The sequence below is a fragment of the Takifugu rubripes genome, chromosome 3 (genome assembly GCF_901000725.2).
Source record: "Takifugu rubripes chromosome 3, fTakRub1.2, whole genome shotgun sequence".
Classification (NCBI taxonomy): domain Eukaryota; kingdom Metazoa; phylum Chordata; class Actinopteri; order Tetraodontiformes; family Tetraodontidae; genus Takifugu; species Takifugu rubripes.
Genome location: NC_042287.1, coordinates 10,649,305 through 10,672,477, shown reverse-complemented (window position 1 = coordinate 10,672,477; position 23,173 = coordinate 10,649,305). Strand labels below are relative to the sequence as shown.

Below are 23,173 nucleotides of genomic sequence, written 5' to 3'. Positions count from 1 at the left end.
GTCAAGTCGAGCTCACTGTGTTTCTATCTTGGAGACTCAGGCAGCTCTTCCCTGTGTTTAGCGGACAGAATATGTGAATCGTTTGGCCTGGGGTTTTATTTCTGCTTGTGTCAGTGCACATGAAGGCACGCTCATATATGTGTCTGCAAATGTTGGAGCTTTAGGGAGTGGAACCCCAGAATACACCCGCTGGAATGTGGAGTGTGTGTTTCGCCAGGAATGTCTCCCAAACTCACTATAACAATTTTAAGGGGCATGGCCAGTGTGTGTGTGTAAGTGTGTGTGAATGAGTGACAGCAGGTGATGAGTGCATGCTCATACATGGTGTGTCTCGAGGCATGTTTTTCACCACCCCGAATGTGTGCGCATACCAGAACATACAGGAAAAAAAAACACCCGCAAACACCGGCTCATCTGTCACTTCCACACTTTTGTGTTTTAATAGGTGTCTGCTTTACCTCACTCAGGAGAAGTGAAAGAGCATCGCTTCCCCTGGTCATTGTGTTTTGCTAGAGGTGTTGGCAGGTGCCGTTAAACGTACTCACAACGTTCTTTGTGTGAAGCTTTTATTGGATTTGGATTCAAACAATGGCAAAATTCTCACCGTGCACCATCTTTCCTTGTCTGTTTAACTGCATCTGCTCCCTTCTCAACCCGCAAACAGATTTAAGAGCTCTAGCTTGGCACTTGTTAATCATACAATCCGCTCATCCACTAGAGTCAGCGAATTAATCATTACACACATGGAGACCTATTGTTGTTTCCTGAATTAATCTGAGAGATTAACACATAATCAAGTGGTGCCTCTTGTCAGATCTGGACACATAAATGTCAGAATCTGCAGTTTTGCAGACATTTCCAGACATGTGGTGGATCTTTCCATTAACACTGGCTCACAATGTGCTGATATCAGGGCTCCATTTTCACTGTGCCTTTCAGAGATTTAGCTTCTTGCTCGTAGAGTTGCTTCCAGTCTCATCATAAACAGGCATCCTGTAGGATTTCTCATTAATAGCTATAATTAAATATGAGTTTTGTGGCAGTTCTTTTCCCCCCAGAAAATAACTCAACAGGTTAGCTGTATCATTTTCCTCAGTTTTGTTGTTGCTAGAAAGGGGCCAGAGGAAATTCTACCCCAGGATCCAACCCCTGTCTTGGGCCTCTGCGCGCTGGGGTTCCCCTTGTGGGCTCCTCCCTAGTTCACAGTCATGAATCGGAGATGGGAAGTGTTCCACACTGCACCCCAGCCTGAACTACTTATGGAGGTGATTTAAAAGGGGTTTTACCTTATCCCAAGAGTCCTGTCCCTCTTCTGCTTCCTGCTCTCTTTGAGAGAAAAAAGACAGTTTGAAAGAACTTGTGATGCTTAAGTTGGGGGTCATGGGTTACCAGTCATATAAGCTCTCCTGGACCCAAACTTACACATCAAAGCGTTTAAATATGTTCTGAAATCCAACACGTTGGCCCGATTTGTCATGCCCCTTGCACTCAAAGGATCAAGTCCCACTGTTGACAAAGATAGCAGGGAATTAACTCTGCTATTTATGCTAAATATGTCCAAAAGCCATTGTTTGTGTCGTAGCTGTCATAGTCATATTTAAACTTGGGGGGGGGGTCAGTCACCTTTTAAACTTTAACCCCAATAAAGCCGAGCAAGAAGAAGACAGAGAAGCAGGAAGAAGTGTGTGAGGTCAGTCCCTCTCAGGGAACTGTCCCTGTACCTTTCCTGCACACCGGCCTCAATTTCCATTTTGGGCCTTGAGGATATGAGAAGATCAAGATGACACAGTTCGTGTGAGAGCGATCAACAGTCGCACCGTTTTCACTTCCAAGAGTGTTGGAGTTCCTTATATGAATCTTGGAACTCTCTGCCTGTTCTGCCTCATTTCGCTGAGTAACCCGCAGCCAAGTGCTCTCTGAGAAAACTTCATCCTCTCACCCAGAGGAGGACAGAGCAGATTCGGAATAGTTTGTGCTGTTATTCAGCCGTGTAGTTTGCTCACTATCTCAACAAAACACAGAGCTACACAGTCATCACTGTGTTATACATTAAGAAACCTGTATTTGTTCCACAGTTCCTATTAAAATATAGCCTGACTTAGCTTGCGCCCTCAGGGGAGCTGTGATTTGATCAACAATTCCCACCAGCGGCTGGTCACACATCTTTGACAGCCAGTCGGCTTCCCTCCTGGGAACAAAGGCAATTTAGTTCACGTGATGCGTTTGTGTCCTAAAGCCCCAGGCCTTTGCTGTCAAGGATAAGCCGTCGAAGACGCAACCCGGCTCGCTGAGAGGGCCATTTAACGACGTGACCTCTTCTTTCCGTCCCGGGATTCAAGGCCACGCTCCTATCTTGGCACATGCACTCTTTGGCTGGTGGCCTCCTCTTGCCTGATCCCAGTGGCAGGAGGACTTAGCAGTAATTATGAGTTCATTAACTCCAGCCCCTCCTCTAATCCCCTAAAATGCCTGAATGCATCGTGTGCAAAAAAGAATCTGCACAGCTTCGACACAATATGGTGAAGAAAAAGTAAACAGTGCTGGAGAGCAAGTTAATTTCCAAATTTATTACCAAATGCTGACTGCTGGTAAAATCTAGCCTTTAATTGGGACTTAATGATTTACTGTGAGTGTTTAGCATTACAATGCACAAGAGGGTCTTTCTCTGGGTGCTAATCAAAAGCCAACAGATTTGTTGCTTATTATTCGCCAGATTATGAATTTACCGTCTTGTGTGTCTGTTTTCCTGGCAAAAAAAGTGGTTCTTGGGATTTTCTTCCTTGAGCCAGTGTGGCGCTTCAGTATGGATCATCCAACACAACAGCTACTTATAAAAATCAATAATCAATACAGAACCCCTGAACAGCTCAGCCTGCTGGGATCTTGACGTAACCTCCATCTCTTTCTACTCTACTGTGTTTTATTGGAACATCTTCTGCTGTGCTCCTAAGCAACCAAGGTGATTCACAGAGGTGTATGTGTGTGTGTGTGTGTGTTTGTGTGTGTGTGAGTGAGTGACAGTTTCCTGGTGATAAGCTGCTGAAGTGGTCCAGGCACCCATGTTGTCAGCCATCTGTGCACACACACCACATTCACACACGGTTTCTGTTTTAGCAGGAAAATGTCCTTCCATGTTTATTTCGCAGTGGCTTGTCCACACAGTCAAACGGACAAATAGAATGTCTGAAAAATCAACTCTGCAGCATTTTAGGACTTAGATGTGGTCACTGCAGCCATGATCATGATGGGTGTGGTCTGCTTTCCCATTTCATTTCGAAACAGTGCAAGAGGTTCAGTTCTTCCATCTGTTTTTCGTGTATCCAGAGTAAATGAAGGACTGTTTGCCTTTATGGTTGACCTCTTAACACTCAAAATTTTGTCTCACTTAGACCTCCAGGTCATCGCAGGAAATAGAACCAACAGGTCTTCACTTTCTTAAACATTCCATTTGGTAGATTGTGGGAAGGTTTTGTTGTGGGTTGAGTCTGTTTTTCTTGGTTGTTTGTTTGTGAATGAGCAGAAATGTTCTGTTTTAATACAGATCCATATAGTCAGTCTATTACTGAGTCTGTCATCATCCAGTTTCTAATGTTTAGTCTTCAGTGGACGTGAAAGCCTCATCGGCCCTTTCATGTGTGCCCCCTCCGGTTTGTGAGGCGGCGGTCCAGTGCCAGTCTGGCTGTGCCCTACTTTCCATTTGCCTGAAAAGGCATCACTACAACCAGGAACCAGTCTGATATATCCATTTTGGGTTCTGTCATGTGATGGTGTGCATTTTAATAGGAATGGAAAGTTCCTGTAGGACTGCAGAAACTGTTTCCATGCTTGCTTTCCACATCCCAATCTCACCCTGAATAAGAGGGGTTCAAATTGGGGAGAGCATAAAGGTTACCATTTGAATTGTTATGTAACAGGCTCAGCCGTACATTGCTGACATTATGGGCATCAGATTGTTCGCCAATGTCATAATAAGATCGAACCTTTCGATACTTGTTGTTATCGACCATCAGTGCCATGGAGCCGGAGATTTTTTTTAAATTCTTCACCTTCCCGACCTGTTGAGTATCACAAAATCTTGATTCCCCAACTTATTTCTATAACTTAATAAAAAAAAATTGTGGCTGTGAATCAGAAGAGCATCATTATTGCATTCCTTGCGCTGTCCTCAGCACAGTTTCCGTGTTTATTTGGATGAAAGCTTATCAGCCGACACCGATCACTGCCAGAAAGCCGTCCTCCCGCAGACCACAAGCGAAGCTGCTTTGCTACTGCAATGGCTTTCTTTTCAGGCCTATTTCACGTTCTTCCTCCCCGTCCCGCGACCTGAGAGAGATCAGTGTGAGGAGCAGACAGAAAGAAGTGTATAATGTTTTTACAATGAGCAGCCAATAAAGATGAGAAGTCTTTTTATGAGAGGAATCAGCACAGTCTAAACACCAACAAGCACAAAGGCGTATGAATAAAAGGCAATTAATAAACTCTGGGTATCATTTCACTTGATTCATTCTCTGTAGTTTAGAGGAAACAAAGAAATCATGCGCATGTGCCATGAGCGCATGTTTACTTGGACCACCAGTGAGCTTTCTGGAAAACTCAAATGAAATTTCCTGCTGCTTGCGTAAGTCGCTACTCTTTTCTGAGAGACGGTGACGACTTAGGTTGAATCCTTGTGGTTTTTCTTTCAAAGACGGTAGGAAACCAGCTGAACGCTGCCGGCTCAGGCTGACGACATCTAGCGCGTCTGTGTGACACATTGTAGTTAATCTAGATGGCGTTTTTTTCCGCAGGCAGTGCAGGAGAGCGAGCAGGTGGGTTTTTTGGTGGAGGTAAAGAATGACTTTAATCAAAGGCTTGTCAGACTAATTGACATTTATTGCAGCCTAAATTAAATTTTAAAATCTTGATTCTTTGAAGCCTTTGGTACCTGCATCATGCGACCAGAAACCCAACATGTGTAGTAGCAGGCTGGAAGAGGAAGATATAGTAACAGAGCACAGTGTAATGGTGCTTTGCATGAGTTAAGATGTGAAAAAGGTTGATGTGGATGAATTTTGTGCTAATATTATCCCGCGGCTTCTGCAGCTGCTGCTAATGAAAGAAGAAGCTGAGTGGAGATTATGACAGGCATTAGATGAGCAACGAAAGTTAAAGTTTGAATGGATAACATCCTTATTTGTTGCGATTCTCGCTGCCATCCGCAGCTCCTCTCTGTGCTGGAGATCTGTTTTTTGTGAAGCTCATCTTTTCTGCCCCTAAACGCCACTTCACCCTCTTCTCTCAAGTATCCTCGTATTTCATCACCCGCTTTCCAAGCTTAGACATCCTTTCATTTCAGCCAGCGGAGGCAAAGGAGAGGTGGGTGGATACAACAGCGCCTTTACAGTGGCTTTTTTAGGGTATTGGGTTTTTGTCTTTGAATAATGATAAGTTTGCCTTTTCAGCCAAAAAACCTTTAGCCTGACTTGGAGAGTTTAAAAAAAAAATCCCTTCCACGAGGCTTAAAGTTTAAGCAGATAATTTCTTAGATCCTCTGGAGCCAAAGATATCCTCTTTACAGAAAAGGGTCAATGAGGTCTAATTGAAGATCACACACACACACACACACACACACACACACACACACACACACACATGCAGGGTCACGTGCAGCACCTATTTGTCCTGATATTTATGTACATTTAAGTGCATAAAGCTAATTGAAGAACGAGCAATGAAAATACTCGTGTTCTCTCTATTTTTAATTCCCGAGATAAATCTGATGAACGGACTTTCCCCCACTCCGTGTTGGACACCCAGCATGTCTCCGCCACTTCCTTTTTTCGCATCAGTCGGCAGAGCGACGCCGACGTCCGGGGGGGCCAGTTCTGTTTTCGGTCACATCTGAGTTACTCATCACCGACAGCATTGTTGTTTTTCACAATTGCTGCAGTGAGCAGCAGACAGCTGTGCAGAGAATAACAGGATATGAGGAGAAAGGTGTTGCTTCAGAGAGGCGGCCATGGTAAAACACAGCTGCTTCTCCCCAGAGGAAGTTTATCTCCCCGCAATGAGTTTATTTAATGAGGAATGGATGTGCTTTAATACTGAATGCCGAAAATGTAAACGCTGTAAGTTTATGGGTTCCTCTTTTTCTTTCAAAATTGTCTGTCTATATTAGTGTTGAACTTAAAATTCCTGATGTTGCGCTACAGTGTAACTAGCATGATCCTTCTGAATGGGAAACACTTTACAGTGTCCTTTGTTAATGTTATTTTGCCTTCAATGTGGGCTTTAAGCGTTTTACATTCGGACACAGGCTTTAGATGTGTTTGACCTCATCTCACTTTTAATCCTCGTGCAGCTCTGAAACGCTGCAGCATGGCAGTCACTTCTGACCCACACTCTCCGCTCTTTTGTTGTGTCTGTACATTTATGGTTGAGACGAGGTCTTCTTCTTTCGCTCCACCGTAAAGTCCCCCGGGGCAATATGTGACCCATACAGCCACCCAACTGGAAGGGCCACATCCCTGTCTCCCCTTCATCCTGTTGGAGACAGTAAAGATGACCTCATTATGTAAACCCCGCCCTTTTAACTCTGCCCTATTGATTTTGTTAAGAGAACAACCCCACAACCCCCCGACCCCCTTACTTTCTACACACAGTCTATCAAATGTATGTAAGGTCATAGCATCCATTCTGCCTGAAGCACACGTCCCAGATGTGGCATTCTTCTCCCACCTCATCTTTTTTATTTAAAGCATTGTGTTGACAGAGTTGAGGTTTATGTCTTATTTGGTCATTCTTTCTCATCTTTTGCCATCATAAACAAGTTTAAAATGACTTGTTTGTTATTTTAAAGTAAACCCTGTTTCCTTTTTAAAAAAAAAAAAGAAAACACCAAAACTGAAACAAAAAGAACCTGAACATTTCTGTTTGCCCTTGTCTTCTTCAGTTGGGACGAGAGCAGCTCCATCAGCAGCGGTTTGAGCGACGGCTCTGACAACCTCAGCTCTGAAGAGTTCAACACAAGTCCTACGCTCAACTCCCTCCCCACCACACCCATCGGCTCCCGCAGAAACTCGGCCATAGTGGTAAGCAATGCACACGTGCCCCCCCCACCACACACATGCATACACACCCCGGATTAGGTGTGTGTACTGCTCAGTCTTGGACTGAATAAGATCTTAATCCAGCAAAGAATCGATGAAGTCCTGAGTGATGTGTTGTGTACAGGACAAATAGAGACAATGACAAAGGTATGTGTCACACCTGCAGTAAACAGCAATTACAGACACACATGCACGCGCGCACACACACACACACACACACACACACACACACACACACACACACATACATTTATTATATGACTGTACTGCAGAGATTTGATTAAAAAAACATTTAAACTAATCAGTTATTGTACCACTGGGTAGTCGATCCGCACCAAAACACACAAAAAATATTGTTTTAGTTTGTTTTCCAATAATACAGTTTGTTACACCTGCCATGTAATTAAGTACACAGCTTTGTGCTTAAATATTAGTCCAGTCTCAGTTATAGAGGATTCTGGCTTGGATTTTACCCACTTGATCCAGTTGGACCAGAGCCTCTAGCTTTGGCCCAGTTTCGGCCAGCCTGACTGAGTTAGGAACAACTGCCCTGACAACTTCACAATGCACTCAAGTGTGTGTGTGTGTTTGCGTGTGTGTGTGTGTGTGTGTGTGTGTGTGTGTGTGTGTGTGGACGAGGGCGCATGCGCCCGTGTGTGTTTCTGCCTGTCTGAGTGATATAGGTCACACCTCCGCAGTGTATGGCTTGTTACTGATGTAGGAGGATTTTAGAGAGACCATGTAACCATGGCAACTGAAGCACATATGAAGCTGAGAGTACAGGTCTTTGTCTTCATCTCCCACTTACTGAAATGCAGGTTTCAAATATGGACACTCTACACACACACACACACACACACACACACGGATAAATACAGAGCCATCTGCAGTCATGCTGCCGGGTCGGTGATCAGCAAGAACCAGGACACTTCCTTTCCATCCACGCCTATCTGCCGGGAGTCATGGCAACCATTACCCCCTGTGGCATCATTACCATGGCAACCAACCATCACATCATCAGGCTCCCCGCATTCTGTCTTACACGTGGCTCCTTCTACTCCTTCCATCCTCAGATACTGTTATTGCATTTAACCTCCTGTCCTCGGTCTTTCTTTGTTTGATCACTTCAGCCTTTTACGCCCTTCATCCTGCTGTTTCTGACATGTCCCCTATTTATTGTACAACACACATAACAAAAATGTGAGAGAATCAGGCTTGCAAAAAAGCTGTGTGGGTGAGAGAAAAACCCAGACACTGTGTGTGTGGCTGTGTTTGTCTGCATATGTGTGTTTTGTTACCCCTGTCTTGCCATCCCCCATTTCAGCCATCAGGTACTGCATGTCAGGAAATGACATTTTATAACAAGGTCTGATCAAACAACAGACAGACACACACACACACACACACACTTGAAAACATGCACGCACACACTTGAATGTGCAATGTGAGCCTGCCCATGAGGTCTATTGGTTTTAATAAAAAAGGAATTTAGCATATGAGTCCTCATGAGAAGCACTAGTGCAATGTCTTTAATGTCCTCCCACACACACGCACACACACGCACACGCGCACACACACACACACACACCACTTCCTGATATATTGTGTAACCGGTGTCCTCCTTCTGAAGGAATAATCTATGAAAACTACCGATCTTTATAACTAGCAGACATTCTTACAAAGGAAGCTTGCATGTGTGGTGCCCACATACATTTCATGATCTTTTAGTTCACCAATTTTTAGTTTTTACTTTTAGAGAAAAATAGCCTATAAGATAACTGCAAATATTCATTGACTTCATGCAGTCAAAGCCAGATCTATCCAATTGTCTGATCCGGACATCTGATTTTTCTCCTCTCTAGATGCGCACAGATGCTGAGAAGAGATCTCTGGTACATGGTGGTCTTTCCTGGGACAGCGATGACACCAAACCGAGCCGCAAGAGCCAGGGCAGCGGCATCTACGACACAGGAAGCCTCAAATCCGAATCAGCTGAAAAATGGAAAAAGACGCGGACGCACGGGGAGGGGCTAGAAGGAGGGAAGGGGGAGCTGAGGAAACCCCAGTCTCTTGGTCAGGGAAATGTTCTGAAGAAAGGAAGAAACCCACCTGTGGGTGTCACCTCCCCCATCACACACACATCTCAAAGTGGTCTGAAAGTGGCAGGTGAGTGGACAGAGAAGTGTTTTCCATACAATCCCATTAAACGATTACGCAATCAGACTGGACTGACATTTGCACGTCCGTCTTTTAAGATTCTCTTCATTGTAGCTTCCTACCGCCCCCACACAGACGCACTCTTTGTCCCATACATTCATCCACAGCTGCAGCCCACCCTCTGGGAGTTTGGAGAGTGGTGCCATGTATGAGACGCCCATCACCACCCACTCCCTTCCTGCCAGCCAGCGATACACTTTCACACATGCACACACCGACACACACTGTCCGTTTATCTCCCACTTCCAATAGTGCAGCCTTTCCTATTTTGGTGGGGCGCAGAGAATTTATAGCATTGAAATAAAGGCGCTTAAAAGAAAGACAGAAAACTGGACCCGAGACTGTTGGAGCCAGCCGTGCATAGTGTCACCCATCAGACGTCTCACAAACACACACACATGCACAAAAGAGCACAATCGAGGGGACTGTGCAGCTGCACACATATATCAGCCTAAAGAACAGGATATTTGATGTGCTGGGTGTTGTTCTGGATCAGCAGTGGGACTGTCGTGTTTTCAACGTTCCCAGCTGTTGAAGTGGCAGCTCCACTAAAGAAGTGGGCCGGGCTGTTAGCTCAAGTGACACAAACTACAAAACTCTACTTCGAGCTTGAGTTTAATTAGTAAGCTAAAGAATTCATGGAAAATTCGAGTGTTATGAAGCTGATGATGCAGCTCGTGAGGTATTGATTTAATAATTTAATCACAGCTACCTTTTCATTATATTTTCCCACAAAACCAGTTGATTATTAGCTTTGTCAGAGGTCCACATGGAATTATGGACACATCTACAACCTACTCTTACTAATTATAAGATATTTGTAACACAGAAACAAAGCACATAATGGTGCTAATGGGCTTAATTATGAATTCATTTAAAAAAAACATGATTGATAGTAAATTAATAGTTAAAAAAACTGAAATAGGAGGAAACTTTTCTTTAAAAAAAGCCCTTTCTAAGTCTTGGTGTGTGTCAGGCCTCCAGCTCATCAGAGGAGCCGGGCGATGTGACGAGTAGTGATTCACTGTCCTTTCAGTGCTTGCCATGTCAAGCTGTGAGCACTGCTGTCTCCACGGGCTGTTCGTAAATTGTTCATTTGGGTCAAAAATGACCTGCGTTCCACAATTCCATTATTGTAGCAACACACACAATGTTGTGGTTGGGATTAGTCAAATTGGGTTCATAACTTTGCATCCCAACCAAATTTTCACGTTGACAAATGCAATCTAAATGCGTCGTCAGTGTCACATTCCTACAAGATCCAATCACTGATATGTGAGAGTGTGTGTGGTATATATGTCTAGCCCTATGTGCGTGTGTCTTGTGGGTTTATAAATACTCGTAATTGATTCCAGATGTCCCAGAGCAGCATGCTGGTGGGTCTCATTCAACAGTTCTTTGACTCTGTTAATGTCTTGTATATAAACCTCCTATAACAATTCCCACTAGATACAAATTAGGACCTGGGGTTGAGTTGACGTGTGTGGGTGGTGCGCATGGTGTAAATGTCTCTAATAGACTGTTTTAAAATAATAACTTCCCCAAAAAAGGTCCAGTTTATTTTCTGAGGAAAAAAATGTTCCGATTGGTACAAAATCACAGCTTTCCCTCTCTCCCCAAAGAGCGGGGAAATACGGCTTCATTGGGTGTTTCATGCCGCGTCGTGCCCGCAGACATGCGCTGCTAATTTCAACTCCAGTTTTCCACTGCCACGCTGCACATGTTAAACTCAGCACTCTGTGATATACAGATGTGCGCTTACTGGAAAAATAGAGAGAGCAAGAGCCTTATAGTTCACCGGGATGGAAAAGAGGAGTCACATGATAACAGTGTCGGTGTGTGTGTGAGCGAGAGGAGGAAGATGACTGAAAGTCTAGTTTACACAGTGTCTGCTCAGACAGGGATGTGTTTTAATCAGCAGACAGTCAGACCGTGTAGGTGCTCAGATAAGATACCACAGTCTTGTTCACTACCTCACAGCTTGGTTTTTGAACTGTGTAGTCAACTCATCCTTGACATTTCCCTCCCTTTTGACTCTACTAACCTTCCAGGTACGGTCAAGACGGATGGCAAGCCGATGGATAAGTCTCGCTTAGCGGTGAAGGCCTCTGGTCTTCAGCGTTCCTCTTCCGACGCTGGGAAAGATCACAAAAATGGTATCGGTGCTGGGGAGCAACGCAAACCTCCTTCTGGTCTGGTCAGGCCATCGACAGGTGGAAACTTCGGTTTTAAGAAACCCAACCCGGCTACTAGTAATGGCACGAGCAATGTGGGTATGCCTACCGTAATCAACACAGGCGGCAGCGCCATACCCTGCGGCTCTGCAACTGTTGGGAAGACTCCCAAAACGTCGGGTATTCCCATCAAGCCCGGAGCTGGCGGCGGGGTTGGTGGACGCAAGACAAGCCTAGACACGGACCAGAGTGGTTTCCTGTCTCCAAATGCCAGGACATCGCTCCAGTACCGATCTTTGCCTCGCCCAGCAAAGACCAGCGCACTGACTCTTACCCGCCCAAGCTCGGCCCGACCAATGAGCACAACAATGGACGCAGGCCCAGCTCCGGTGAAACCGTCCTCGACGACACCCCAGGGTTCAAGACTGAAAGAGCCCGCTTCAGGACTAGGTTATGGTACAGGTTCGAGCAAAGGAGCGGGTCGTGGGATCCCAAGTCCCGGTCCTGTCAATCAGACAGACAGAGAGAAAGAGAAAGAAAGAGCCAAAGCTAAAGCCGTGGTGTCGGACTCTGAATGTGGAAGTGGCTCTGTGAAGGCAAGCCCTGCTCAGACCCCCTCAGAAAATGGAGGGAAGCTCCAGGGTCTCAGACCTCCCAGCAGTGGCAAGTGTGTGGAAATGCCCTCACCTAACATGAACAGGTACCAAGGTTCTTATAGATGAAACATACGCTACACATGCACGTTTTTCATCACTCACTGACACACACAAGTCACAAACCAAGAAGGAATACTAATTTGAATATTGTCTCTCTTTATTTTTAGGTTACCTGGTATGCGAAGCCTCGCAAAGCCCCCATCCATGGTCCAACTTGACAAGCTTAACTCCAACAGCCTGGAAGTGGGGCTTCACGATTCTCTACCACCTAAGATTCCCCCATACTCTAAACTCCAGGACCTGGCCAGCTCAGTTGGCAACTCTGCTGCACCCTATCTGACCACCAGCCCGGCCCCATTACTCAGTGTGAACTCTTTAGCTGGTTATTCGGGCTCGGTGGGCGGGAGTGGGTTGGGGCCCAGGCAGGTATCTTCTCTTGGGGTTGAAGGGAGCCGTGGAAACACCTCACCCTTGTTCCACCCTCGTCTGACTGGGATGCATCGCAGTATGGAGTCTCTGCCCCTCCAGATGAGTCTGGCCCGAGAGCCCCATGATGCAGATAGGGACGATTTGACGAGAGGTTATACGACCATCGAGTCCCAAAGCAAAGACAGACAAGCGGACAGGAACACTTCCAATAGCTGGAGCTCTGGAGCTAAATCTTCGTTGTCTGTCATTGAGAGGTGAGATTTAATTTTCCAGAAAAAAAGCATATTTCGTTTGGAAAAACTCACCTCGTCTGGGAGCAGCTGTTGTCCTATTATACTGTAGTGATATATTCCCCCACCTACCGGCCATCCTGGGAATTACACAAATTGTTTCAGTAATGGGTAAAGCTTTTCTCTTTTTGCTGCACTGCTGTGCTACAGCTGCAGAGTTAGATCTGTTTTATTATTAAAAATTATTTTCAATTATATCACACAAATGATATAACAGGGTTTAATACAGAAGCTAAAAGCGATATTTAAATTAAAAAAGACATGCAGGCAACCATGCACACATTAGGTTTAAGACTAATTTAGCCTTACTGGAGGCCCATTATTATATAATATATATAAGTTATATATATATAAGTTGCATTGGCCACCATGAATGAAGTCTTAATTAGTAGCTGACATCAGCTGTCTGCTGCTTTTGTGTGCTCGCTGTCTCTTCTGGAGACATTAATAACTCCCTGCACTAGTGCTTTAATAATGACATTGTTTAATCTCCTTAGTTCCCAGAGAGACAGAAACACGCTGCCAAAGAAAGGTTTAAGGTATGAGGAAGCACACGCACCCACCCACACACACACTCACACACACACACACACACACACTCACACACACAGAGGCTTATCCACCAGATTTATGCAGTTTAGCCTCAGTCCTTTAACTGCAGTCATTCAGAGATCTCACTGATAACAATTGATAGATTGCCTTAATCCTCATTCTGCTTGACAATAGTCCAACCCCCCCATTTAACCCCCTGAGAACAGTATTTGCGATCATGTAAAGATAGACTTTTACTCTGCACAGATTTCATCACTGTTCTTTATACATGTGTAGTTTCAGCGGTGCCTCCCAGGTGGAGGAGGAAGTCAAGGAGAAAGGAGAGAGGAGACACTCTCATACCATACTGAATATGACCGACTCGCTGACCCTCCCGCTGCACTCGCCCACCTCCCTTCCCCGCACCTCTAAGACATGTATGGGTGAGTGCTTCTGCGCAATTGTTGCTTTTGTGCTTTACTCTTAACACTCGCAACATCAATTCAACCTCTTGGTTTTCTTTGTAGTACCTAGCCCTGTTGGTGGACCTCCAAGAATGACTCGGTCCAACAGCATCCCGACTCAAGACGCTTCACTGGAGCTGTACGGAGCTTCTCCCTTGGGCAGCACGCTGTCGCTGGCGGAGCGCCCACGCAGCATGGGGATGGTTCGCTCTGGTTCGTTCAGGGACAAGGATTCGGATGAGGGTAAATCTTAACTATGCAGATACTGTAGATGCTGCGCTTCAATTTAACCAAGCGAATTTAGCTGGATTCTTGACATGAGTGGTTGATTAGCGGTTTGGTGTTTTTTGCAGTTCACGGGTCTGTCCTCTCTCTGGCATCCAATGCTTCCTCGAGTCATTCTTCGGTGAGTGTGAGCAGCCCACTGGCTCAGGTAGCTACAGTTCAGAATAGCATGAACTGGTGGAAGCTGTATTTATATGTGAAAGTATGTTGATGTTCGCACTGCAGCCCACACCAGAGATACACCTCCTTCTTGTCTCGTTTTCTCCTTCTTGTCTCTCTAACATCTTGACTTTTATTCCTCCTGCTTCTGAAGGCTGAAGAGAGAATTCAAGGAGAAGTAAGTTTTTCTGCTTGTTCCCCTCTTTCCCCCCTCTTTCCCCCCTCTGTCATTTCTGTCCTTCCATCCATCACGTTCATGCCGGTTCATTCAGGGAGGACAAGTCTTTCACGACAAGAACCACATTCTTATTAATGTTTGCCTTGTCCTTGTTTACCAGTGTTAAAGTGCAGAATCTGTTTTCTTTTTTCATCTCTTAGCAAATCCGTAAACTGAGGAGGGAGCTGGAATCATCCCAGGAGAAGGTGTCGAGCCTGACGATGCAGCTGACGGCAAATGTATGTTTGATGTCCGTTACCAACCCAGAAAATAGTCTTTTTACAATGACCTGATCTCTGAAATGACTGTCATTGTGGGCAAGCTAGCTTATATTTTATTTCTTAACAAAGAAGCATTGTGTCCCACCATCGATTTACTTGTCCAACAGGCTGCAATATTACACTGGGTCAATTTTTCCTTCACTATGTCAAGAACTGTCTATAGTTTCTTTCCTGCATCTGCAGTTTTAGCACCTGCTAATGCTAATTAATGCGCAGACTAAACCCTGCTTCCTCCATTTTTCAGGCAAAACTCTTAGCTGTAGCAGGCATAAATCTTTTCTGTGCAGTCACAGCATATTTCTTATCCATGGGAGGCCTGAATAATGTTAACCTCCTCCTGAACTGCTCACCAAGCCATTTAGCTTCCACCCACATGCACAGACCCTCACACACTTGGGTGTAATGCTCTATGAGGCTATTTCTGTACAAGCAACCCTGTCAGCAAATCCGCTGGAGCAAGTGGGGTTGCAGCACATCATGTGCCTCTGCAGCTTTACGTGGCGTCTGTCAGTCAAATATTGACACTTTTTTTGTTATATTGTGAGTGTAAATCAGGAAAAATAGCCATGATTATGCACCCGATCTATTACTGAGCTGTATTAATAATCCTGTATTGTTTGAGGTGTAAGGAATTTCCCAAAGGGCTATTGTGCTCATTTTTGAGAGAGAAATCTGGGAAATATCAAAAAGAAAAATGGAATTAGGTTTCTGTCTTATTCAGCATTTTCTAAATTTGGTAAAAAGCTGGTAGCGTTGCAAAGGTCCCTTTTTAGACTAAAACATACGACTTTTTTTTCTTTTGAAAGTGTGACTATTTATGTAAGTTTAAAATCTGGGTTAATTGAACTACAGCTCAGTTGCTCAGTTAACACTTGTGCTTCACCTTTTCCAAACAGGCAAATCTGGTGGCGGCCTTTGAGAAAAGCCTGACGCTGATGACAACTCGACTGCAGAGTTTGTCAGTAAGCCAGGAACAGAAGGTAAAAGCACCACCGCCCTTTCAAAACCAAACACACTCAAATCTGAACGCCAGCTGCATTCCAGCGGCAGGCCTAGCTCGTGAGCAGCCAGCGGAGCGAGGCAGCGCTCACAGAGTGAGATGACTTTGATTACAGCCTGTGATGAGGAGCTGGATGTAGGTTAGAGGCCCGGGCTGCAGCAGCACAGTGAGGGAAGAAACCAGGATCACTGAGGGGGAAAAAAGCTTTACTTGAGGCTAAATGATACGTGCAAAACACTCGCACACGGGCTCAAACATCGCATTCCTGCATTCTTCAGCTTTTGAATCTGCTTCGGTGTGAGCGCCAATCGATCGGTGCCCGGGGCGGTGTCGGCTACGCCTCTCTAAATGGCTCTCTCTCTGCGCTTCATGCCTTGCTGCTCCCTCTGAAAGGCCCATCTAGGCCCCTCCAGAAAAAAAAGTCTTTGTTGTTTATGCCAGCGCACTGACCTGTGCAGCTCAGCCTGGAGCGCATGGCCTTTAACCTTACGGAGATGGGCCGGGCGGCGCTATTTAGAGGAGAGTAGGATTGACTTTTAACACTCAGCCAGCAGCACTGAACAGCTCTGCTGAACTGATAACATCACAAGACAAAACTCAAGTCCCGACATTCTTTCATCAGCTTCTATTGGGATTTTGTCTTTAGAAAAATGAGCAATTTCCCACAAAGGTCAGTGATCTCATGATCCCATAATGTGCTTGTAGGACACAGAGCTGGTGGAGCTGAGGGAGACCATCGAGGCTCTAAGGACCAGGAACGAAGAAGCGCAGGCTGTCATACATGGAGCTTTGAACACCCCAGAAACCATGAAAGGTTGGACAATCAATTCTTTCCTTATTTGTCATTTGGCTCTTTTGACATCGGTTGCTTTCGATTACCAGACCTGCGGATTCAACGCCAGAACTCGTGCGAGAGCATCTCCAGCCTCAACAGTCTGACAAGCATGTCCAGTTTGGGTAGCATGAAGGATCAAGATGCCAAGAAAAAAAAGAAAAAGAGCTGGGTAAGAACCAAGAGCCATATTACAACAGTTCTATATAGTAATATATGGTATGTGCAGTATGTCAGGTTTCTATTTCATGTCTTTGTAGATTGAATGAAGATAATGGTTTTATTGCAGGCAAAAATTTAACAGTTTTTATTTTAGGAACTTGACAAATTTTCTCTCTTTATCATAAAACATCGGCAAATACTTGCTCCTGTTTACATGCTAGATGATTTATTGAATGTTTATTATCAGGTAATTGAACTTCTTTTGCTCTATTTTTTGGCATTCTATCCATCTCTAAAGCTGAGAAGCTCCTTCAACAAGGCGTTCAGCATCAAGAAAGGCTCCAAAACGTACTCGGACATTGAGGAAATCGCCACCCCCGACTCCTCGGCTCCAAGCTCCCCAAAGATGCCTCACGAGGTGGAAGAAGGTGGAGAAAACCAGTCATCCTCAGGCTTGAGCACGTCCTCCGTGTGAGTGCACGTACAATGTTAAAAGAGCCAGTTTAGTTCTCCTGGTTGTCAGGCTCTCATCAGTGCTCCCAATCATCTCCAGGATCGCGGAGTCGACAGAGGAGGTGGAACAAGAGGAAACTGCGGTCTCAGAGCTGCGCACAGAACTCTGGCTAAAAGAGAGAGAGCTGACGGATATACGGCTGGAGGCTTTAGGCTCTGCACATCAGCTGGAGCATCTTAGAGACGCTATGAACAACATGCAGGTTTGAACTTTACCTCCAAATAGGTTTGATGTTACAATAGATGAACACAACTTGAGGTTTCCTTTTAATTTCCTGCCCATCTTAGTCAATAGTGGAGAACCTGAAGGCGGAGAACGACCATTTAAAAACAGGAAACAACCTCCCCGCCTCTGGTCCCAGCTCCTCCACGTCCCAGCCTTCAGGCCTGTCCTCCCTCCTGGGGCCTTCGCTGAGGCAGCCCATGAGTATGTCCCTCACCAAGTCGTTCAGCCTCAGCTTGAACGACTGCAAAGATCCAGGTAAAGATCCAGGCAGATTCTCCTCTGTCCACACCAGCAAGTATCAATGTCCCATCAATAACCTTGGAAACCGTCCTATGTCCAGATACGTCTTCAGTTGACACGTTAAGTGTTTCCTCCCAGCCGGATGAGCTGTGCGCGCGTGTAGTGGTCCGCACTGCAGATCAAACAGAGGTAAACACCTTTGACGCTGTGCATCATAATATTGGTCGCTTTTATTTGAAAGGCGATCCACTCTTTCTCTTTTAGGATGCCAAGCAGCAGGAATTCTACCTGGGCTCAGTGCCCGTCAGTGCCAGGACTGACTGGGCCTCCCTCGACACTCTTATCGCAAAGACTTTCAAGGTATATCAGAGGTTCTCCTTGAAGCATGCATACAGGAAGAACGTTCCTGATATTGTAATCAGACATTTTTAGGAGGCCTGTTAGATTACTGATGCATTAAACTGTACGATGCATCTGTTCTTCCCAGGATTACCTAACCCAAGTGGATCCAACTGCCAGCCTGGGTTTGTCCTGTGATTCGCTGCACATGTACCAGCTGAGCCAGGGGGGGCAGCGGGTGATAGGGGGGGCTGAACCTCAGTTCTCACCCCATCGTTGTTTCTGCGCTGGTTCAGCTCGGATATTTGTCACTTTGAAAGGTCAATAATTCTCTTTCATGCATCCACTTTCTGAGTACTGAATAGTATTTGCACTGATGTTGATAATTGCTTTGGAAATTATTCTGAAATAGTTCTTATTTTAAATTTCTTAACGAGTCGCTGCATCTTCTCTCCCCAGGCATCAGGGAGAAGTGCGTCGACTCGCTGGTGTTCGAGACGATGATTCCAAAGCCAATGATGCTGCACTACATCAGCTTGCTGCTGAAGCACAAGCGCCTGGTTCTGTCTGGACCCAGCGGGACGGGAAAGACCCACCTGGCTCACCGTCTGGCCCGTTACCTACTGGAGCGCAGCAGAGCCGACACAGAGGTTGACCATGAGCCGTACGTCCTGAGTCGCAGCTCTGCCGTCACCTTCAACTTGCATCACCAGTCCCAAAAGGTACCACCTCTCTCACAGAGTACGTTGTTGTCCTGAAGCTTCAAGTTTCATCAAGTTTTCATTCACTTTTTTTCCTTTTACAGGAGTTGCAGTTGTATCTTTCCGACCTGGCCAACCATATTGACAGAGAAAGCGGAGGAGAAGTGCCTCTGGTCGTTATTATAGATGATATCAGTGACGCAGGAGCCGTCACTGAGCTTGTTAATGCAGCTCTGACCTGCAAGTACCACAAATGGTGAGTCACCAGCGCCGCTGCTCCCCTGGACAGTTTGGATACGATATGGTTTTGCAAGCACATCATTTTGTATTTACTTTTTTCCCCCCAGCCCTTACGTCATTGGAACAACCAACCAGCCTGTTAAGATGACGTCTAACCACGGACTGCACCTTAGCTTCAGGTGAGTACAACTGAGCCACAGGATCTATGAGCCACTGGTCACAGATTCAAAGCAAAACTAAGCTCTTGTATCAAAAGAATGAATGTTTGTAAAGTTACGTCTTTCTCCTACGTTTTTACAGTATTACATTTGTAAGACAGTTAAGAAGCATTAATCTAAATCAGTTTTCTACATTGTTATTGCAGGATGTTGACATTCTCCAACAATGTGGAACCTGCAAATGGCTTCCTACTGAGGTACCTGCATCGTAAAGCGGTGGAAGCCCACCAAGAGAAGGAGCAGGATTCGGCACACCGCCAGGCTCTTCTTTGCTTACTTGACTGGGTACCACAGCTTTGGTACCATCTCCACACTTTCCTGGAGAAGTACAGCACTTCAGACTTTCTCATAGGTGAGAAACATTGCAGTATGTGACCGGCTTTGGCAGAGAGCATTTGCTCAGCGCGACGTTTCTGTCTCCGTTAGGTCCCTGCTTCTTCTTGTCGTGTCCGGTTTCGGTTGCGGAGTTCCGGCCGTGGTTCATTGACCTGTGGAACCACTCAATCATACCATACCTGCAGGAGGGGGCCAAAGATGGCATCAAGGTGAACACTGTTCCCTTAAGTATAAAACAAGTACTAAAACACTGTTGATCATCTACTTTAATCAAATGTTCTCTAACTTTCTTTCAGGTCCATGGTCAGAAGGCTGTCTGGGAGGACCCAGTGGAGTGGGTGAGAGGGACCCTTCCTTGGCCCAATGCCCAACAAGACCAGTCAAGGCTATTTCATCTACCTCCTCCTAGTGTAGGTCCACAAAGTGAGGAGAAGAAGCCTCCGAAAGATACACCCCCGCCCAGCACTCTGGAGTCAGACCCACTGGTGAGGGAGAAGAGATGAATATGGGGGAGGGTTTGGTTAAAGAGTGGGAGACTAAGTGGGCCTGAGGTCAGCATGTCAGACAGTGCATGGTCAGTGTGCAGACAGAAACTAGCATCGTAAACCTTTAGTGCTTGCTAATAATCTCAGATAAAATAGCAAAATGAACCAAAACACAGTTGTTGTTTTTTTACACTCCTTCATTGGTGAACAAGTATTTCACTCTTCATTATGTATTTAACTTGCCTTTGCCTGTCACCCAGATGGCCATGCTGCTGAAGCTCCAGGAGTCGGCTAACTACATTGAATCTCCAGAAAGAGAGGGCTGTCTGGATCCCACCCTGCAGGCGACATTTTGATGCCCCTTTAGTCAAAGCTCTGGAGCTCCTACAGCTGACCCAATAAGACATTACAGACTCGGTGTGTAACGACGTGCTCAGCTGCAATGCTAACTGTAAGGAAAGGGCAGATGTAAGGCCTTTGGACGACGGGCTTGCTCCACCCTACAGTCCCGGGTTTGGGTGGACAAACTCCATTCATGTAAGCGGTGGCAATCTTGTCAGGGAAGGAATGGTCTCTTTTTCTGACCTTGGGACCAGATGGGTGGTCGCTACATCTGCAAATGCATGGTAACCATATAGTATGATGCAAAATATCGCCTATAACCTACTGATCATGGCCAACCCTTTTGATAATGGGTACCACAGCTTTTACTGTTTCAGTTGGTGCTGACTCTACTTTTTTTCCCCTCCTTTGGTTGTGTTCACAGTGGATTTCTTGTCCAGTGTGATTAGATAGGGATTGTTACTCAACAGAAAAAAATGCACTTTATTTTTTACTGGTCATCTAGATTTTAGGAGACTGTGTCCGTGACTGTGAATCAATTAGAGGGTGACTTTGGCCAAATTGTGTAGTTCACTTATATCTCCTGTAGATGGCAGAATTTCTTTGTTTCCTGCCTTGGTGCTGTCTAAGCCTTCTGAATTCTTGCATATGCTTAGTACAGAGAACAGAAACAACTATGAAAGTGGCTTTGAATGTCTTCCAGTTCGTTTCAGTGCAACTCTTGTTAGACTGCATGGTTAAATCATGAATTGGTTTGGGAAGGGGGGGTCATGAGCAAAATCAAATCAGTGCTGCTACTTTCTTACATTAATATATCATAAACAAAGTAATAAATAATCATTCTGATCCTCATAATCTTAAAATTTAAATAAACATGTATATAGTTACATATACCGGTGAATGGTTTTGAAACACACAAATCAATTGTAATAGCTGCCAATACACCTTTGAAAATGTTGATTTTATAGGGTTTTTATACTGTATTCTTCACCAGTCATCTGTATGGAGCACCTACAGCAGTCTCAGACAGTCAGGCACCTCTATCATCTTGTTCTTCATCACACTTCAGTAAAGTGGAGACAAAATCATTGCTCACAGCATTTTATATCTTTGATAGCTTACATTTTTTTCCCAGCAGATAAAAACAGTTTCCATTCATTTGCAGTTAGCTTGCAGAGTATTTATTGCAGATAAATTGACAACCTGTTCTTGTGGGAAGAAGGAGAGCGTATAGACTAGAGGATTTAAAGCACCTCAGATGCTGTTTCTGGTGGGATGTTCGTTATTTCCACAAGGTGCTAGTGTAAAGTAGAGACATAATGCCTACGTCTATCTGTGCCTGAAACACAATTTGGCCTAAAGTTGCGCTTGAGCTGCTTTAAACTTCCACACAGGGGCCTCAGTTCTGGAGGAAATGTCATCACTTCCTCCCGCCTACTCTGATGTCGCTTTTAAAGTCTTCACCCTGATACCCAGGTTCAGGTGGGTTGACCTTTCATCTTGCTGGTAAAGGATGTGTTTCAGTCCAGCGTGCAGTAGATGAGAATGTGTATTGTGACCTGGCTGCTTGTGCGATGCATTTATACAAATATGAAAGAGTTCAAGGATCTTTGAGACGTCGCTTAAGTGTCTGGAGCAACAGTAGAGGCAGACGTTTGCCTGGAAATATTACGTGAAAGCATGCGTCCTTGATGTGTTTCCCAAAGTTTTACTTCATTGGACCTACCGGCCACACTTAACCTTATCACGAGAGAGATTTTTCTTTTTAAATAAGTGGATATCTTTCTCTATTTATGTTTGTTTTTAAGTGCAGACTTTTCTTTTAATATGCAGATGTTTGTAAATGTTTTTCCCCCTCTTTTGTACATGACATCACTGTTGTAAACACTGTAAATAGTGCATCTGCGACAACAATCAAAGTGTAAAGAACTGAGAGAAGATTTATGGCCTCTGTATGCAGAAATCGGGCATCGTTGGGGTTTTATTGTCTTCCTGCTGGAGGAAGCGCCACTTGCTTTCAGAGGTGGAGGTGCGGCTGGTAACGGTTGTGTGGCATGTCTCTATAAATACATCAAATTCCATATGTCTAACATTGAGCAGAGGACACAATAAAATCATGCCATCTTTTTCACATCACTTCCTGTCTGCTTTATTCAGTTGTCCATACAAGGAGCCTCTGGCTACTGTGAGAGTATATTTAGGACTTTTATTATAGGTTGCACAAAGAACAGAAAAACCTATTCAACTTTTTGGCACAGACTAATGCCAAATTGAATGCGTTGGTCTGAAACATTTATTCCAGCTGAAAGGCGCGAGTCCTGTCTCTGCAGACGTGTCTCTTTCTTGGCTCCATGAGTTTATTTCTCTGCATGGTGACATGAAGTGTGGCACTCGGCCAGACAGTCATACGCTTAGCACCAAGACTACAAAAGGGGACAACTTTGACACCTTTTTTTAATGGAAACTGAGGCTGGTGGACCTGCACACACACAGCTATAAATGTGGACTTGGAGTTAATAGTTGGCCCTCAATTGACCGTTTATATTTGCTAAGAATACAGGGACCTGGGAAGGGGGGGGGGGGGGGGGGGGGGGGGGGGGGGGGGGGGGGGGGGGGGGGGGGGGGGGGGGGGGGGGGGAATATAGCACGTTAAAACATTTCAAATGATTTAACAACAGAGACCTAACAAATATTTTTCAATTCAGTAAACTTTTATAAATATATGAGCTCATATTTTATAAAACTTTA

General features: G+C 45.1%; 1 protein-coding gene across 10 annotated transcripts in view; it reads left to right on the top strand.

Moving 5' to 3' along the window:
* Positions 1–22,561, top strand: part of nav1a (neuron navigator 1a) — a 57,978-nt gene extending 35,417 nt beyond the window's left edge. For 7 of the 10 annotated variants that reach the window (XM_029834100.1, XM_029834097.1, XM_029834098.1 and 4 more), the window contains 26 exons: positions 6,932–7,070; positions 8,951–9,254; positions 11,357–12,179; positions 12,303–12,818; positions 13,352–13,393; positions 13,683–13,828; positions 13,913–14,092; positions 14,203–14,282; positions 14,448–14,471; positions 14,672–14,749; positions 15,688–15,771; positions 16,497–16,605; positions 16,674–16,795; positions 17,084–17,256; positions 17,339–17,501; positions 17,587–17,779; positions 17,865–17,953; positions 18,029–18,124; positions 18,252–18,423; positions 18,563–18,825; positions 18,909–19,060; positions 19,152–19,223; positions 19,409–19,614; positions 19,689–19,807; positions 19,895–20,083; positions 20,344–22,561. In XM_029834100.1, the coding sequence (XP_029689960.1) occupies positions 6,932–7,070; positions 8,951–9,254; positions 11,357–12,179; positions 12,303–12,818; positions 13,352–13,393; positions 13,683–13,828; positions 13,913–14,092; positions 14,203–14,282; positions 14,448–14,471; positions 14,672–14,749; positions 15,688–15,771; positions 16,497–16,605; positions 16,674–16,795; positions 17,084–17,256; positions 17,339–17,501; positions 17,587–17,779; positions 17,865–17,953; positions 18,029–18,124; positions 18,252–18,423; positions 18,563–18,825; positions 18,909–19,060; positions 19,152–19,223; positions 19,409–19,614; positions 19,689–19,807; positions 19,895–20,083; positions 20,344–20,439 (4,630 nt within the window). In that variant the 3' untranslated portion in view covers positions 20,440–22,561. The remainder of the gene's footprint in view (positions 1–6,931; positions 7,071–8,950; positions 9,255–11,356; positions 12,180–12,302; positions 12,819–13,351; positions 13,394–13,682; positions 13,829–13,912; positions 14,093–14,202; positions 14,283–14,447; positions 14,472–14,671; positions 14,750–15,687; positions 15,772–16,496; positions 16,606–16,673; positions 16,796–17,083; positions 17,257–17,338; positions 17,502–17,586; positions 17,780–17,864; positions 17,954–18,028; positions 18,125–18,251; positions 18,424–18,562; positions 18,826–18,908; positions 19,061–19,151; positions 19,224–19,408; positions 19,615–19,688; positions 19,808–19,894; positions 20,084–20,343) is intronic. The other 3 variants (XM_029834102.1, XM_029834107.1, XM_029834103.1) reach the window with 2 other exon arrangements.
* Positions 22,562–23,173: the final 612 nt, after the last annotated feature.